Source organism: Nansenia antarctica (assembly GCF_963989245.1).
Source record: "Nansenia antarctica genome assembly, chromosome: 16".
Taxonomy (NCBI): domain Eukaryota; kingdom Metazoa; phylum Chordata; class Actinopteri; order Argentiniformes; family Microstomatidae; genus Nansenia; species Nansenia antarctica.
Genome location: NC_137686.1, coordinates 19,732,540 through 19,751,398, shown reverse-complemented (window position 1 = coordinate 19,751,398; position 18,859 = coordinate 19,732,540). Strand labels below are relative to the sequence as shown.

The 18,859-nt window shown below is 45.2% G+C and overlaps 1 protein-coding gene across 1 annotated transcript; it reads left to right on the top strand.

Moving 5' to 3' along the window:
* Window positions 1-8,923: 8,923 nt before the first annotated feature.
* Window positions 8,924-18,527, top strand: ap1m1 (adaptor related protein complex 1 subunit mu 1). The gene is made up of 12 exons (XM_080547152.1): window positions 8,924-9,082; window positions 9,522-9,678; window positions 10,033-10,100; window positions 10,222-10,352; window positions 10,693-10,840; window positions 11,353-11,479; window positions 11,874-12,016; window positions 12,487-12,558; window positions 13,017-13,175; window positions 13,326-13,451; window positions 17,104-17,179; window positions 17,627-18,527. Exons 1-12 carry the CDS (start codon window positions 9,041-9,043, stop codon window positions 17,647-17,649), a joined length of 1,272 nt encoding a protein of 423 aa, XP_080403278.1. The 5' UTR covers window positions 8,924-9,040; the 3' UTR covers window positions 17,650-18,527.
* The last annotated feature ends 332 nt before the right edge of the window (window positions 18,528-18,859 follow it).

Genomic DNA, 18,859 nt, shown 5'->3' with positions numbered 1-18,859 from the left:
ACTTACAGAAGCAGTCTCCAGCCTTGGGCTCCTCTTCTTCCGTTACAAAACAAAGTAACACACGTTTACATGACAGGCCTATCTTTAATCAATGGAATTGGTAAGACACCTGACAGTGTTTCCTCCAGGAATTTTTACAATGGTGGCGGGTGGCCGTGACCGCGTGACCGATTTTTTTCGCGTGCGCGCGCATGAAACGCGCACGCGCGCTCAAAACAAAGTTTTTTTTTTTTTTTTCCCCTAATCACAGCCAAAACTAGAGGATGGCCCAAAAAAATAAAAATGAATATACAGAATATAAACTTGTGACTGAGAGTCACATACACACACAAAGATCATCAGCTATAATATAATACGAAGTAGGCCTACATGAGCACAAAAGCGGCTAACGTTACTGATTAACTGTTTACTGTAGTGCAGAGAGATGGTAGTCGTAGGCGGCGTATCAAATGACAAAGCTAAACGTTTAATGAAGGACATGAACGATTGTCAACAACACACTCAAGCAGTAAATAGAACAGTCTAAACAACTTGGGTACTACGGACGGAACAATAGTCTCAACCTATAGTTCCGTGCGTGAATTATGTCAACCCACCACATTACAGAAGTAAAATCACAGTCAGATGGAGCATTCGGTAAACAGCTGAGTATCAGCTGAGTTAAAGAAAACAAACTCTTACCTTTGATGAGACCCACATGAGCCCTGTTTTCCCGTACTTCTCCCGTGTGTCTCTTATTGTCCAAATGTTCCCTGAATTTTAGCTGCATGTTTTTCCAGCATGTAATTCCGTTGTCAATAAAAAAATCGTCTCCCCTTCTTTTCCCCTTGACAATACTGTGTCGTTGCTAAAGTGACGGCACATAAGAATCGTTTTTTGACTTGCTAATGTCTGCTAACGTAGCACTTGAAACTGGCGCCGTTCTCTGGACTGCAGCTGCTCCCGCGTTAGCATTAGCATCCATCTTTTCTTCTCCCTTCTCACCGTCACGAGCTCAAATGACACTTGTCGGCCGATCTAACTCTTAACACTCACTTACAGGACTTCTGACACCATGTCGTGTTATTCTATTATTCTAAACATACACGTGAGTCCTTCTGTATTTCAATGTAAGTGTCTTTATTTTAACTCGCTCTGTAAGCTCTACAATACCGGTCTCTTGTTGTCTCGTCGTAACCTGCCCACCTGACCTGGGGGGTATTCCATCAACGTCGCTAAAGGAAAATCCTGGCTTATTTTTGATAACTCTCGCGAGACCTATCAGAATATGCCTGGATATTTGTAAGAACTCTCGCGAGATTTATCAGACTAAACCTGGATTTTCCCTTTAGCGATGTTGATGGAATACCCCCCGGATGTCACTACGGTGGCCTGTACACAATAACAATAATACCACAGTTCACATTTAGACCAATCAGGAGCCCTTGTGTCACGTCGTCAACTGAATGTCATTAATCTGATTTTGGATCAGCGGTTAGAGAGAGATGGGCGTGGATTTAGGTGCACTTTTAGTCAACATCCATTATAGCGCTGATCTAGGATCAGATATATTTTAATCAGCTAAAAAGTATTTTTTTTCTTTTTTTTGTACTGAATCAATTCGTGGCGGAGGAAATTCCATCGTGGCGGTCCGCCACCAATAAATGCATGTAGAGGAAACACTGCACCATAACTCCTAAAACACTGTGTATGAGAGGAGATTGTGTATATAGATGACAGATGACATTGAACGGTCGTAATGTTTCCTGCTCCATATCATGGAGCTTTTGGTGAAGGTCGCTCTCCTTCACCTGTACCTCCTTCACCTCCTCCCTGCAAAGCTCCAGAGCCTCCTCAGCTGCTGCCTTGGCCACCAGGGCCTCACTCTCCAGGACCCTGATCTTGTCCTCTGCCTCCCTGGTGGCGTTGGCGAGGGTCGCCCTGACCTCGGCCAGGCTCCCCTCCCTTTCTCCCTGTGTAGCGAGGGCCTGGCGCCTCTCCTTCTCCAGGTCAGAATTGTTGTGGAGGAGGCTCTTCTTCTCCTGCTCCATACCGTGGAGCTTTTGGTGGAGGTCGCTCTCCTTCACCTTCACCTCCTTCACCTCCTCCCTGCAACGCACCAGAGCCTCCTCCGCTGCTGCCTTGTCACTCTCCAGGACCCTGATCTTGTCCTTTGCCTTCCTGATGGCGTTGGCGTGGGTCGCCCTGACCTCAGCCAGGCTCCCCTCCGTTTCTCCCTGTGCAGCGAGGGCCTGGCGCCTCTCCTTCTCCAGGTCGGAGTTGTTGAGGAGGAGGCTCTTCTTCTCCTGCTCCATATTGTGGAGCTTTTGTTGGAGGGCGCTCTCTCTAAGTCGGCTCTCCTTCACCTCCTCCCTGCAAAGCCCCAGAGCCTCCTCAGCTGCTACCTTGTCCACCAGGGCCTCACTCTCCAGGACCCTGATCTTGTCCTCTGCCTCCCTGGTGGTGTTGGCGAGGGTCGCCCTGACCTCAGCCAGGCTCCCCTCAGTCTCTTGGAGCCCGCTCTCCTCCTTCACCTCCTCCCTGCAACGCACCAGAGCCTCCTCAGCTGCTGCCTTGTCACTCTCCAGGACCCTGATCTTGTCCTCTGCCTCCCTGTCGCGGAGGAGGCTCTTCTTCTCCTGCTCCATATCATGGATACCTTGATGTCTAGACTTTGTCTGAGATGATCTCTCAGTGTGTGTGTGTGTGTGTGTGTGTGTAAATACATAAGTGAAATTCATATCATATACTGTAGTTACTACATTTTGTTTTGTTGAAATTGGCTACAAATTGAAACCAAACACCACTGGGCTTGAGTCACACCACACCCATGTTAGGGGGAAATGTTTGGGGAATTTGGTAATAATGTTGGATGGTAGAGTAGCTGATATGAGGGAATATACCTAATACCCCTCCATCTCCATCACCATGATCCAACAGGATAAGCATGAAAAACAAGTACCTCAACAACTACCAAAACAAAACAACTACCTCACTGTACATACAGTATATAGCCCATGACTGCATATTGCCCATAACTGTATATATCTCTGAACTATACTGATGTTTACAATACTACCTCTGCACATTCTGTATATGACATAGTTACCTATCACTACCTCTGTTCTATTTATATCATGCCCTTATTTGCACTTCTGGTTAGATGCTTAACTGCATTTTGTTGTATTGTACTTTGTACTTTGTACTAATCTAATCTAATCTAAAATGGTATACCCACAATGCACTATTATTATATAATAATTATATACAACTCATGCAGAAACTGAAATGCCACTGAAAGAAACGGAAAGAAACTGAAATGCCATTCATATTAAATGGGTAATCCATAACGTCGTTGTTCCCTGTTCCCTGTCAATTTTGATCAAGTGTCTCAGTTTTCCTGCTCATAGCCGTGTGTGGTTTTGAGACTGTGAGACACACACTCTGAAGATCTATTTGAATATTGCCTCTCCTAAGATTCCAAGGAATGGATAGTGCCTTTTCAAAAAAAAAAAAACGGAGGACAAATATGACCAGATTCAGCAGAAAGGGTCAGACAGCGGAGAGAGAGGAGGACAAGAGACCTTTTGTGATAATGGAGATTATACATGATCCGACAGATGGTGAGATCCTGTTCTGTCATACCACACATGAGCAACTGACTAGGAAACCAGATTTTCGATAATTAGATGTATATTCAAGCCCAAATAGTCTTACTTGCATCACCACAATTGTATACTCTTTCTGTTTGTCATTCATTGCTTGTTGGTCCACAAACATGTGTCTGAATTCCTGACTGAATACATGCTCCGATGGTCTTTATCAATTGTTATAATTTAGGGATTTAATATATTGTCTCAATTTGTAGGACAGGACCAGACAGGGAATCTGGGGTTTGGGAATCCCTGTAAAGAGAACATCAACACCCTGCAGGATAAGTGCCAGATAGTGCTCAGTGCCCTTGCCGAAGCTTTGGGAGTAGGTCCTGATGCCACTCTAGAGAGACCTGAAACTCCCCTAGAGGACCAATGGGGTAAGATGTATTGTGAGGCTCAGAAGGCGCATTCAGCTCCAGAAAACCTGCACCAACAGTGCGTTCATCTCTTTGAGGAGTCTGTGGACAAGCACTTCCCTGAGCTGCCAGCAGAGGCCGCTATGGATCTGGAGGCCCACCTGAGGAATGTGCAGGACACCATCCTTGAGAAGCTGCTGAGGTTGGCTCCCGTTCTCAAAGAGGCTGAGTTGCTGGGGAGTCTGATCGACTGCTATCACCGTCGTACGTTTGCCCACCTACACATGGTCCTCCAGCACCGAAACAGCAACAAAACAGAACAGGCTTTCACCGTGCTTGACTGGGTGGTACACACATACCTAAGGTAAATTCTCCCTCCTCTCCTCTCTCTGATCATGCAGTAATTATTGTGATCGCCGTAAGCCGTTTTTGAACAGAAAGCATCAAACTCAAACAAAAGCACGTGTTTTGTGATGTTTTCCCAGTCAGCAGCTCCTAGGACACCCTGTCCTAGAGGAAAAAGCATTACAAGAAATTGACCTTCTTCTGCTGACAGAGTGGATTCCACATGCAGTGAACAAACTATTGGCCAATGTGCAGGTGAATAACATATTTGTGATTTGTGAAATGAAGCAACATATGGACACACAAGTCAATTCACTGCCTCTCCTGAATCTCCTTTCTACCCTTGTAGGAAGAAGTCTCGACATCACTGAGTAGGATCCTTCAGAATGAGGAGTCAGATGGAGAGGAAGGGGTGTCTGCACCAGAGGCCCTCATCAGACTGCATGTGGACGTCATTCAGGTACAATGAAAAAGCAATAATAATAATAATAATAATAATAATAACTTTTATTTGTATAGCGCTTTTCCTGCAAACGTTGCAGCTCAAAGTGCTCCAAATCATTATATAATCATAATTTCATTATTTAGTCATTTAAATATTAAAAAGATTCGTTTTTAGTCTTGACTTGAACATATTGCTGAGGTTGCATCCCTAATGTAAATTGGCAGTGCATTCCACAATTTGGGTGCATAACATGAGAATGCAGCCTTACCAAATCTCTTCTTTTGTACATGTGGTACACAGAGAAAACCAGCGTCAGAAGACCTGCGAGCTCTATTGGGTTGATATGCTAGCAAAAGGTCTTTCAGTGAGCTACAGAGAGTTGATAGAGTGTATCACTAATCTATACCAACACCCCCCCCCCCCACCCCACACACTCTCTCTCTAGTGCATCAATTATAAGATCACACGGGCAAAGACGATTAGTCAAACTCTGATGGGAAGAGTCCAAGAAATCTGTTGCCGGGAGCTACAGAGCTTTGTTCAGAGGTAGGTGTCAAATGACAAAATTACTATTTAAAATGACAGATGACAAACAGCAACCCCAATGCTTCTACTTTGTCAGCAAAAAGTGTTATAGCATCTTTCTTATAACATACTGTTTATTTTGTATTGTTAGCACTCACTAACTACAGCCTATGTTTCACTGTTTCACTGTTTCACTGTCTCCGAATACCTATAATAGTTGATGAACATTCCTGCTTGTAGGTATGTCAATGTTGAAAGGAAGCAACTTAAAAAACAAGCAACAGTGGGCACATCAGGTGGGATGCACTGCTTCAAGACTTTCAACAACTGCAGGGAACTCAGGTCAAATATTTCATTTTTAAAAATAAATGCATCATGATATTATTCTATGCATTTGGATAATAATGCTATACCATAGTAAGATTGCATAATTATGATAGTTTGATGCAATACGATTACGATGATGACGATGACGATAATGATGATGATATGTTTCTATTGCAGACTGTATATCTCAGGAATTGCCAAAGAAGAACATTTCGACTGTGTTAAGAAACTTGAGCATATCGAGGCTCTTGCTTTGAAGCTTCTCCTGGAAAGACCACTTCACCTTGCAGAGGTGCATAGTACATGATTTGTAACTGTTAGCAAGTATAATTCAAATGTAGCTAGCCAGGTATTTTGGTCCAAAATCCAGCAGGTGCCCACTTTCAATGAGAGATATTGCATTTCCCCCTGAAAGTACGGTACATGAACTCTATCAGAAACTAGGCAACAAGATACTGTATTTGCAAATGATTAATAGAAGCTGGCCTATACTAAGTTAAGCTTTGTGGTCCCTCAGAGGTCACTGAAAAGATATTTCAAGCATGGACAAATGAAGGATAAACTGGTTGAACTGAAGAGAGAAATAAAAGACCAGTTTTCTAAACTTCCCAAAGACATGGAGGTGCAAAAGGTATGTTCACACCTGAGTAAAGGTATTCCTATCACACTTAAATGATAAACCGTTCATTTAAAATATTTGGCCATTGTAGCCTGTTCTCTGTATGTTTATTAGTTGTCACCTAGTTGTCATTTTCACTGCAGACCGTTATAGACGAAGCCTATCAGCGCATCACTTACCTGTACCTCCATCACCTGGTGCTGTGTAAACGTAGGAAACTGGAAAAGAGATGGAAGGACATTGGTCAACGAGTGACAGATGATGCCGAGGACCTTCACAGCACCTTCTCAGACCTGGTGAGATACAGTACAGTAACTAGTTCTGCATAGGAGCTGTGAGAGAACCTCTCTCTCACCTGACGAGGTACATCTGAAGTAATAACAACACCATTCTTCTACGGCACTGACCTTGTTGTTGTTGTTGTTGTTGTTGTTGTTGTGTCAGAACCCCAGTGTTAAACAGTGGCACCGCATACTGCTCAAAGTGAGAGAGGTGCTGAAGTACAGAACACAACTTGACACACAACTTGATACACTCAAGTTGACCATCACTGAGATACTGGGGGACTGCCCTGGGGTCAGGTGAGACCAATTACCTTGAACATGTTCAGTTTCCTAGACATGGACTGTATGTTTCATTGTGCTGACTTTCAATCGGAAGATCTTATGTGTTCGAGTAGAAGCAATGGACATATCACTAAGCCACGCCCCCTTTGAAAACTCGGACAAACAAACAACGCTTCACTGACAGTGACTGACTGACTGACCGACCGTGACTGAATGACATTCAATGACTTACAATGGCGGGAGTTGGCAAATTTCTGATTTCTGATTTACCACAGCAAGTAATAGACATGTTTTTTGAGAAGATGACAAGAATATTTAGTCTAGAAGCTTTTCACCATCAGATATTAGCGAGTTGTTTGTCTGAGTTTTCTGCCTGTAGTGACTTTTGCTGTGATATGATTGGACAATTTCTATTTTGGGGCGTGGCTTGGCAATAGGTCCAAAAGATTGATGTACCTAATAGCTGTCTCCAATATCGAGGCTGATCGTTGCTTATCTCTGATGTAGTAAAGAGCACCTGTCAGCCGTGCTGCGCTGGGGAGGGTTGACACGTGGACAGACCAGAGAGGTGCTGGAGGCAAGCCTGGGGGCAAGATCGGAGGTTAACCCCATGATGACATACCCAGAGTTTCCAACCAGGCGGAGAGCCTGGTACCGCAGCCTTCTCTGTGGACAACAATGAGCAAACCCCACTCTAACCCCACTCTAAACCCTCACCCCACATTAAACCCTCACCCCACACTAAACCCTCACCCTAATCACAACAGTGCCATCTTACCTCGTCGCTTCACCTCCACCTTGCCTGGTTGTTGCTAAGGAATCTGCTAGGAATCAAACAAGATAAAATACTTTTTGACCTATAATTTGTTTACTTATAAGCACTTTAGGCTATTTGCTTTATTAACCTGGTCTGCATTTAGAAAGAGACTCTGTAGCTTCAGACCCTCAGCCAGACTGTTGGCTCTCTATAGACCTTGATGTCGAGGCTTTGTCTGAGATGATCTCTCTGTCAGCTGATTCTGTTGCAGAGGTACAATAACTATAATACTAATAAATTACTACTAATAAACATTGGTAATGAAATCACAAAGTCTCACCTTATTTTGTAACATTATAATGTTTTTTTGGCATTCTTTTATTAAAGCAATGCTGGCAAGTGTGTGTGTGTGTGTGTGTGTGTGTGTGTGTGTGTGTGTGTGTGTGTGTATACAGTAGATGGGGGTGTTGGGGATGAGGCGGTGTGAAGTGTGTTTGGGAAGGGTTGTAGTGTGTGTGTGTGTGTGTGTGTGTGTGTGTGTGTGTGTGTGTGTGTGTATTTCAGTGTCAGTAAGAAGTCAAACACTTTTTTTCAAAGTGTAGTGTTTAAAGTAGCACACTTTGGACGACTTCATCTCTTCTTTCCTCCTTTCCTCCTCCTTCCTCTGGACTTCTATCTGCCACTTCAGACCGACCACCTGCTCCTTCCACTGGAACTCCAGCTGCTGCAGCTTGATCTCGGAGAGCCACTGCTGAGTGGCGAGTCACCAGGTCTCTCTTCAGCGAGTCCACCTCCGCCCTGCTCCTCTCCTCAGCTTCAGCTCTCCGCTGCTTGGCCTGGGCTTGGCCTTTAACCAGGGAGGTTATGAGGAAGGCTCTTTCCTCCTCCCACCTATCCTGGGCCACCCCCTGCTTAATTGCCTCCACCTTTTTCTTCTTGGCGACCTCAAGCAGCCTCACCATGGGCAGGGTTAGCTCCCTCTCTGCCTGGGCTTGACCTGCAAGGGCCTGCAGGTGGGCGAGAGATGGACAAAGTAGCATTTTTCAGATATACTGTACAAAAGCCTGTATGATCGACTTTGGGCTAATAGTACTTGATTGCATAAATCTCATAGTAATTCTTATATTATTTAGTTACTTTGTTTATCCTTGTTCTATGTTCTTGTTTTATTATGTAGTTTATATTATTGCTATTGTGTGTTTCATTGATTCTATTTTTAAAAAAAATGCTTTTATGGACATGTTCATTATACACCCAGGGTTTATGCCTCCTACCCAGTAGAGGGCGCTGTACACCTATTGTGTAGTGTCAAGCCATTCATGTTTACATTGCTATGACAAGAAGAAAAGGAGGAAGCCTATCCTAATTTTCAGACTTTTGATTGAAACAGTAATCCCACATTCTTCACCAACAGACAGTCTGAAACACACATTTGCTCACCGCGGAAGCGGTCTAGTTGATCGAGATGTCGGCCAGTGCTGTTTATGTCCTGGATCTAAAAGGCAAGGTGAGGATAACCAGACGCTTTGATGCTGCTAGCCAGCTAGCCTAGCCGCCGTCATCACAGCGCCGTTAGATCGGCTAGCCGACGTTAGCTTGTCCTGTCATCATCACTTTGTCCATCATCTCTTCTTTGCCTTCCTTTCTACCATAAGAACTTCTCCTATAGTTTGCTAGCACGTTAGTTTAGACCTTAATAACGGGTCTATAAATGACACAAGCTGTCAAATAACCTGTTATAGGCCCAGTCTATTTGTTTAGTAATGCAACTAACAGCTGTTTTTAGTCTCAAATCAATCAGACTCCCGAGATTCTGGATTCCGAGATTAGTCAACGTCTCATCATTTACCCATGTTAATGTATCATAGTTTACAACGTTGCACGTATCTATACACGCACAGTATTGTTTAGTTGTCTGTCTGTCTACTATGTGTTGTTTTGTGTAGGTCCTCATCTGTCGGAACTACCGAGGAGATGTGGACATGTCAGAGATCGAACACTTCATGACCCTTCTGATGGACAAGGAGGAGGAAGGCACCCTCTCTCCCATCCTGGCCCACGGAGGAGTCCGCTTCATGTGGATCAAGCACAACAACCTGTACCGTATCCTTGTCACGACCACCCACTACATGTCAGCTTACATTTTAACATTTACACTTTGGGCATTCAGCAGACGCCTTTATCTTAAAGCGACTGACAACAAACACATTTGTCTAAGAAAGTGAACCGTCTATCCATCAGTCATCGTAAGAAATAGTAGGCTAATCTATGCCAAAACCAGGGGCCAGTGGGAGTCACAGTGATAAAAGAAGTCAAGAGTACACAGGTACTAGGGGAGTTCTGTAAGACGATACTGAGCTTTCATCACAGACCCCACGCCCCAATTGCATATCATATCTTTGTTATATTTTCTGACTGTTCATCATGAGTTCCTTTTCTTAACACACATCCTACCAGTTGTTGCTACATCCAAGAAGAATGCTAGTGTCTCCCTGGTTTTCTCTTTTCTCTACAAAATTATTCAGGTATGGAAGGTTTGCTTGGTTTTTGCCGGATGGCCAGTTGGCCACCCTAAAGTTATACGGGTCCACTCGGTTTAAGGCTTGAAGAATTGGATTGAACACAAGCTTGTTCTGTGCTCCTCAGGTGTTCTCAGAGTACTTCAAGGAGTTGGAGGAGGAGAGCATTAGGGATAACTTTGTCATCATCTACGAACTGATGGATGAGCTGATGGACTTTGGTTACCCCCAGACAACAGACAGCAAGATCCTGCAAGAGTGTGTATTCACATCTGTTGCCTCTCTCTCTCTCTCTCTCTCTCTCTCTCTCTCTCTCTCTCTCTCTCGCTCTCTCGCTCTCTCGCTCTCTCGCTCTCTCGCTCTCTCGCTCTCGCTCTCTCGCTCTCTCGCTCTCTCTCTCTCTCTCTCTCTCTCTCTCTTATACCACAGCATATCCTAATGATTTGCAGCCTGTATGTCATGCTTTTCCAACAGTGAACATGAGGACGTTTTACACTCAACCCCACTGTTTGGTTGTTGCTGAATGGCATGGCTACAGACAGTTCCTCTGCTCATTGTCTCGTTTCCTCACCCAGGGTTTGTTTATGTTTGTCTTCAGGTACATAACTCAGGAGGGTCACAAGCTAGACACCGGCGCCCCGCGCCCCCCTGCCACTGTCACCAACGCAGTGTCCTGGAGGTCAGAGGGCATCAAGTACAGGAAGAACGAAGTCTTCCTGGACGTCATCGAGTCAGTCAACCTGCTGGTAGGAACTTCTCCTTTTAGAAGAAGCCTGCTTTGTCTGAGACGTTTGCCTGGGTCATCTGTGTGTAAACTTCCTCTCTCTGTGTGCGTCACAACATGGGGAGTGTGTTCAGCGCTCAGCTCTGATTCTGCAAGCTGTGTGGACAGGTCTTTGTTTTCATTGCTTTGATATCTATGGTCTCTCTCTCTCAATTCAATATTAGCTTATTGGCACGATAAGACCTTATCTCACATTGCCAAAGCAAACATATAAGAAGTTATATAAGTGAGAGAACAGAACAGAAGTTGTGAAAAATACAAAATAATAATACATTTACAATACAATTGCAATTTACAAATAACAAGAATAACATAACATTTGTTGTGTTGTTTCAGTGGCTATCCTTAAGGTTGTGGCAAAATACCGCATATCTGGCTGCCAGTCTGGAACACCCTAGTTTTTCCCAGATTAGAATAGAATGTATACATTGTCTATTTGTATTTAAAATTCTCTCTCTCTCTCTCTCTCTCCAGGTCAGTGCTAATGGTAACGTGTTGTGCAGTGAGATAGTGGGCTCCATAAAGATGCGTGTGTTCTTGTCAGGGATGCCTGAGCTCCGTCTGGGGCTCAATGACAAGGTTCTGTTTGAGAACACAGGAAGTAAGTTTCCCTGCCCTCTGTGACTGCACTCTGACTAACCCCTACTAGGTGCACTGTCTGCACTATTTGTGGGATGGGGGACACTTCAGGGATATGATGGGGGGGGGGGGGGGGGATTATTAGTTTAATAATCTCCCGTAATAGCCGTTACAAGATGCATTTTGAGCTACTACATTACAAACACACTTGACCGAGATGCCAAACAAATGTTTACATTTTCTGTGACCCACTTCTGTAGTTTACTTTACGAATTCGAGGACAGGATGGTCAGCAGCACTTTTGGCTTGAAATGAAAGTTACAGATTGCCCCTTTAACAGGGGGAAGTTGTGACTACTGTACATTTGAGTAGCTCTGGTGTCGTGCTTGAACGGCCTCCTCTGCTGATCTCCATAGGGGGGAAGAGTAAGTCCGTGGAGCTGGAGGACACCAAGTTCCACCAGTGCGTGCGTCTGTCCCGCTTTGAGAACGACCGCACCATCTCCTTCATCCCCCCAGACGGAGAGTTTGAGCTCATGTCTTACCGCCTCAACACACACGTGAGTACCATGTCTTACCGCCTCAAGACACACCAACCAAGGGGGTACCCACCAAGATGACCTCTAAACTACCGTACTTGCCATACTGTACCTATCACTATCATTGTCATGTTTTTATATCACTATTTGCACTTCTGGCTAGATGCTAAACTGCATTTCGTTGTCTGGTACTTGCACTCATTGTACTGCAATGACAATAAAGTTTAATCTAATAGAAGAACCGTAAAAGCACTGCTGTGCATGCTACCTATTCACGTGTATTTTTCTCCTGTCAACACTGGAGTTCCCCTTTAGCACGATGGTTTGGCCTGTTCTTACATGTATGTTGCCTCTTGTTCCTGTCCGTAATAGCAGCTGTCTACCACCAGGAGGTGATGAAGTTCTACACAAAGTTGACATGTGTCGTCCTGAGGTTGTGTTCTATGGAATGAACAGGGGAAAGAAAAGTGTGTTGTCTGTTTGCATTGCAGGTGAAGCCTTTGATCTGGATCGAGTCTGTGATTGAGAAGCACTCCCACAGCAGGATCGAGTACATGATCAAGGTTAGCTCCGTGACGGGCTGTTTGACAGAGGCAGTTACAGTAGTAGTAGTAGCAGGTCGCCGAATTAAAGGTGTCTGTGTTTAATTGCGGGCCCACAGACAGCCCCCATACATCAGCTGATCATTTAAAGGGGCGGCCGTCTGAGTAATGTGCATGTCACACGCTGCTTTGTTTTATAAGAGCAGCAGCTATTACCCAGAGTGCTTTATAAAGACACTGTTAAACAGAGAGAGACAATACAGCCATTATTTTGGGTGAAATTAAGTGATACATTAATCGAACAGCCAAAAAATAATCGCTAGATTAATCGTTAGAAAAATAGTCGTTTGGGACAGCCCTAGCTCCGTCTCTCGTCTGGTTTACCATGTCATCCACAGCAGCGTTGGGAGAGACTCTGACACACTTGGTCAACGGCCACTGAGTGGTTGACCTCACCTGCCTGCCTCTCTTCCCCTCAGGCCAAGAGTCAGTTCAAGAGGCGTTCCACGGCCAACAACGTAGAGATCCACATTCCTGTTCCCACGGACGCCGACACGCCCAAGTTCAAGACCACGGTGGGCAGTGTGAAGTGGATACCGGAGAACAGCGAGGTCGTCTGGTCCATCAAGTCTTTCCCGGTAAGCGCAAACTCAGCAGTAAAGCATTGTGTTGTTGTGTTGTGACCGACTTATGACAGCTGAACATGGCAAAAAAGAGATTCACTGATGGATGCTGGGCAAATATGTTTGATGTCGTTTTTTTGTGTGTGTGTGTGTGTGTTCTCTCAGGGGGGAAAGGAGTATCTGATGCGTGCCCACTTTGGCCTGCCCAGTGTGGAGGCGGAGGACAAGGAGGGGAAACCCCCCATCAGTGTGAAGTTTGAGATCCCCTACTTCACCACCTCAGGCATCCAGGTGGGGCTCCCTCCGAGAAGCTGCAGTAACACACGCTAGTCTATTCACAAACACAGACATGCATAGTCTTTTTACTGTCGTTTTACTCCGGTGTTCTCCTGTCACGCTGGTGTTGTAACATAAGGTGGCGCCGTTGGCCACCTAATAACGAACCTTCGTCACACTGTGTGTCTGATGGGAGAGAAATGATATTGTCTGGATGTTCTCCTTCACGGTCCTAGAACTGCATGTTATTAGGTATCCAATCACCTTTCAATAAGCCTGTGTGTATCTCGGATAGCCCTGGCACTTCAAGCACCTTGGAAAGGGGGGCAAATCAGTGAAGGGACCGGTGATGGCCAGAGGGGGCAGTAGAGCAACAATATTGACTATGAGCGGACACCTGTAGGCCATGTTGCTGTGCCAGTGAGAGAGCTGAGCAGTGTGTTTGTGATGGTGAGAGGAATCTTAAGTGTTGTTAGAGGAAGCAGACCTAAGGAATACTGAAGGCCTATGGCAAGTTCAGTATCATGGTCCTGACTCTCTGTGTCATCGCTGTCTGAACTGTCTAATATGGTCATGAACTCTTGACTAAAGAGGTATTTAAATGGGGGGGGAAGCATGTTGAAATGAAACATGTTGCTTTGGGTCTGGCATCGGATCCATTTATTAATCACTCTCTCTTAGAGACCCTTGTTTGACCGTACCACACCCGTCCAATTAAGGGAGAGGCTGATGATGCAAGTTCCAATATGACAACTGTTGCATCAGTTTGATTGGATTGTCCATAGAGGTCAGGTTTGGGAGTAACTCTGAATTACCTACAATTTGCATGCAACTTTATTACGTTCTATAGAAATTAGGCAGCCCACACGGAAATAAAGACCATGATTTCTAATCGAATCTCCTCGTAAAGGCGGAATATTTGTCAATAGGATGAGACTTTCTGCCCTTTTCCAAGGTAATTGAGCAGCTGAAAGGGGCGATTTCCTTCTCCATTCTCTCGCCGGACAGTAGAGTTCCTCAAATCTACCCACGCTCTTGACCTCGGCTCGCAAGAGCAGATGCTTGAGAACGACTACCATGGGGCTCAGAGGAACACGGAGTCGATATTGTTGAACTACGGAGCTGGATAGAGCTCCTCGAGACCTACAGTACAGTAGGTGATGGTCCCCTGTCTGTCTCACGGCATACCTCCCGTCTTGCAAGTCCTGTAAGTGCTAGAGTACAAAAAAATCCTTGCGAAAGTTCAGAGTAGCCCCCAAGCACTTTCTGAGAGATCATCACAACATTTTACAACAAGGGCACTCCTTCAGAGATAATTATTTGGTCCCTGAAAAACTCACAGGACTTTACTTTCCTGGTGTTCACAGGGGAAAACCCTCGAATGCCCTCCCCCCCCCCGCGGTCTCCCATGGCCACCCGCAACGTCGAATATTCCCATCAAATTCCCGTCGGAGCGCCCAGCCGCCTCTCCTTATTACAGGGGACTAGCATACGGGGTCCCTGCCACTAATGCCGTTAGTGTCAACATGTGATGAGAAGCTCAGCCAAAGTAGCTTAATTAGACATGTGCACATATCAAAGCATGTGAAAGTTCCTCTTAACCGTGCCGCTAAGTGCAGGCTGGCACACACATTAAACATGCTAATAACAGCCCCGCAGGCGTTTTATGACAAATGAATGTCAGCCGACATTATCTTTGACATTTTCTGTGACTTGTGTACTGTGCTGTGACTAGCCTGTAGCCTCAGTCGAGCTCACGCAGGGAAGCGACAATAAAGGTAATAAAAAGAGAACACGTTTTTCGCGACACAACGTGCCGTCCAAGCCATGCTTTCAGATGGGGGTTTTATCCAAATAAGACATTTCAGCTCAGACTTGAGCCCAAACCAACTGACGTTCAATGGGGAATGGCTTTAAAGCCGTGTTACAAGACACAGGATGTGTGTGTGTGTGGGGGGGGGGGGTTAGGGTGCATATAAGAAGACCTATAGAATAGAATATCAAAATATAAAAGGCAAGGAAGAAAGAAAGAAGAAAATGAGATAAAATGATGTTGCTGAGTATGGGCCCCCCTGTCGTGTCGTGCTGCACCGTACTGTATGCGGGTCGGTCTGGGTGTGAGGTCTGCATCTCTGAAGTGCTGCGCCTGCAGACTCTGAGAGCCTGGTTTGTCGTCATGTCTCTGGTCTGGTGGCTGCGTCTCTCCTCCTATGACCTCACTGTGTAGTGGAGGGTTAATGACAAGGCGGCCGGATCCATGGCTTCACCAGTCGCCCGCCACCGCGGCTCGACCCGCAAATTCCAGCTCTGTCTCTCTCTCTCTCTCTCTCTCTCTCTCTCTCTCTCTCTCCCTCTCTCTCTCTCTCTCTCTCTCTCTCTCTCTCTCTCTCTCTCTCTCTCTCTCTCTCCCTCTCTCTCTCTCTCTCTCTCTCTCTCTCTCTCTCTCCCTCTCTCTCTCCCTCTCTCTCTCTCTCTCTCTCTCTCTCTCTCTCTCTCTCTCTCTCTCTCTCTCCCGCTCCCGCTCCCAGCTGGGAATGGGAACCAGGCAGATATGGCCGTCGTCTCAGGGAGAGAGCGTCTCCCTATAAAGAGGCGGCTGTGGCTCTGGAGGTAGAGCCGGCGTCTAATGACCGTATGGTCGGCGGTTCAGTGGTTCGATCCCCGCGTGTCGAGGTGTCTTTGGGCAAGACGATGAACCCCAAATTGCTCCCAGCAGTTGCTGAGCAGGCCGGCGCCTTGCACGGTAACTCGCTGCCTTTGGTGTGTGAATGGGTGAATGAGAGGCCATTGGAATAAGGCGCTATGTAAGTGCAGTCCATTTACCAAGTGGCCCCGTCGCTCCTACACACTGAATGCTCTAGTCTAAAGGGGAAGGATTGTGTGGAGGTGTCTATGGCCTAGTTTTGGCCTGTATGGTCTGTTTCAAGACAGTACGACGGGGATAATACACAAGCAGGTTGTAGGAAAGATATCGAGATGAATGATTACACTTGCGGCCGTTGAAGAGTGTTGAGGAAATGGTTTTGTTCCTGTGGACGTGGAAGACGCGTCTAACAATAGGTTTTAGTATGGTCTAGGTTATTAGGATCCCCATCAGGCAGCAGCTACTCTTCCTACCACACACAACATTAAACACATGACAAAGTGCAGAACCGTTATAGAACAATTATAGACAAGAGTAAAACAGATGAACACAAAGACAATACTACGACTGGTTGTTGAAATGGTGTGGTTACAACCCCCTGATGATGAAATATCCGTTGATAGCTTGTGTAAGTGGTACAGTGGATTTTGCTGACATGAGCCCTCTCCCCCTCCCCCTTCCACCCCAGCCTCTCTGAGAGTACAGTTATGTAAATTACTTATGTCCCTTGAGTGTCCCTTGAACCGACCAGAAGGTGCCACTTCCTCTAAAAAAAAGAAATGTGTGTAGATCTCAACCGCAACATTCACTTGGTTGGACCAACCTCTCAAATTCACACAGACTTCCCCATGAACATGAAGTCTATGTATGGATACACCATCATTGAGTAATGATTGAGTAATCTGTGACACAATAGACATCAAATAACAGTGTAGACGTGTCGATCTATCTAAACAAGATATCGTCTTGTCTCTTCATACCAATAAGGTGACCCCCCCCCTCTCTCTCCTTCTCCTTGTGCAGGTGCGCTACCTGAAGATCATTGAGAAGAGTGGCTACCAAGCCCTGCCCTGGGTGCGCTACATCACTCAGAACGGAGGTAGGTCAACAAGGGTTTTCTCTTTCTGATTCATGTGTCCGTACCCTTAGAATGCCCCTATGTTGGGCAACTGTTGGGTAACACAAACCTGATGGGAATCAGAGAAGCTGAAACAGTTCTGTGAAAAGGGGATCTCTATTATAGGACATATGGCAATGTAGCAATGTCCTGTTAAATGTACCGGAGCTGGAGTTTTTCTTGCGTTGGGCTTGATCTTGGTAATGAGATCTCACATGTGATGTAGGGCTCTCTCCTCTCATTTGTCTCCTAATGGCTACACATCCTCATCTAATTGTCCCATGTACAGTATTTGATTAATTCCTAAAAGCCGGGCAGAAAAGGCTCAGCTGTCACCGGTTTCTTCTTCTCTGATTTCCCAGTTCTCAGTCCGGTTAAAGCTGCTAATTTCTGCTCATTAAAGTCTGTTCATTTCCTCCTTGTTTCTAGATTACCAGCTCCGGACGCAGTAGGAGGAGTCAGCACTGGGCAGGGGGAGGTCCTACGAGGAGCGGGGTCTTAGCTCTGATGTACATGAGTGACAGGTGTCAATCTTATGACATCACGGACCATCAGCGTCAACATCTATTTGTTTCGTTCATATTCAAATATGATGTTCATTTTGAATCAATGCAAATGTGTGAAGGAACTCTTTTTGCAAGCATACTGCTTATAGCTTCAATAAAGAGATTGTAATGTTAGAATGTATGGCTCATCACAACATGACAAAGACCATTATTGGCCATACATCCTACGCAGCTATGCAGTCCAGGGTCACAGTTCAGACAGCACTGTATGTCTAAATGGGTCAACTGCTTTGAAAAGACAAGACGTCACAGAGGTCATTTGTTATTGTAATCATGTTAACAGGTCAACTATATAGCATTCAGTCAGTGGTCAATCTTAGAGTATGATTTATTTTTTATATACATAAGTGTTTTTTTGTTTTGTTTGTTGGCATATTTCTAATTTGTTGATTATTTGTATATATTTGGATTGTTTAATTTCAGATCAGTGTTATTGAATCACTGAATTAATATGTTGGTATTGTTATCATTTTGTGTGTTCTCACTTTGATGATTTATTTTGTACCCTATCTAGAATGTACAGCCTTAGGTTAATACATACTTACTTAGTGCCTAAGTAATTCCTCATGCTTGGCTATTAAGTTATTGTCATTTCAAATCAAATTCCTTGAATTCAACTGCCAAATGTTTAAGGGTTGTCATGACGCTGGCCATGGATTTGAACACAACACCTATTGAAAATCCCTCTGTTGACCCCTGTACTTCTATCCCTTGTTGTCAGTCTATGATCTACACACTGTTTTAAAAAATCATTAAATATTTGTTTGTTGATACTCTGTTTCGTTTTCTCATTCGAGTCCTTTTCTAATTTCATTTCATGATAGTCTCATCGTCAGTTGAGGAATAACCAGGAGTTCACCTAAAAACCCTGTCGTCCTCAGGCACCTGTTAAACAGCCCACCTGTTAAACAGCCCGGTGTGGAATGCTGAATAGAGGGAAAAACACAGCGGAGAGGGTTTCCTGTCCCCGGCCTGTCCTATTGGTCTAGTAGCCCTCTCTCTCTCTCTCTGGCTATTTCCATCCCCAGGCCTCTCTCTCTCTCTCAACAGTCCCGCTCTGCTCTCAGGACCTGGCTAGAGCCTGTGTGATGTCACC

Excerpts from the sequence above, each read along its gene's own strand:
- ap1m1 (XM_080547152.1), top strand. The coding sequence starts at position 9,041 with ATGTCGGCCAGTGCTGTTTATGTCCTGGATCTAAAAGGCAAG. Across the intron at positions 10,101-10,221 it reads TTCTCTACAAAATTATTCAG|GTGTTCTCAGAGTACTTCAA; the intron begins GTATGGAAGGTT and ends TGTGCTCCTCAG. Across the intron at positions 11,480-11,873 it reads TCTGTTTGAGAACACAGGAA|GGGGGAAGAGTAAGTCCGTG; the intron begins GTAAGTTTCCCT and ends TGATCTCCATAG.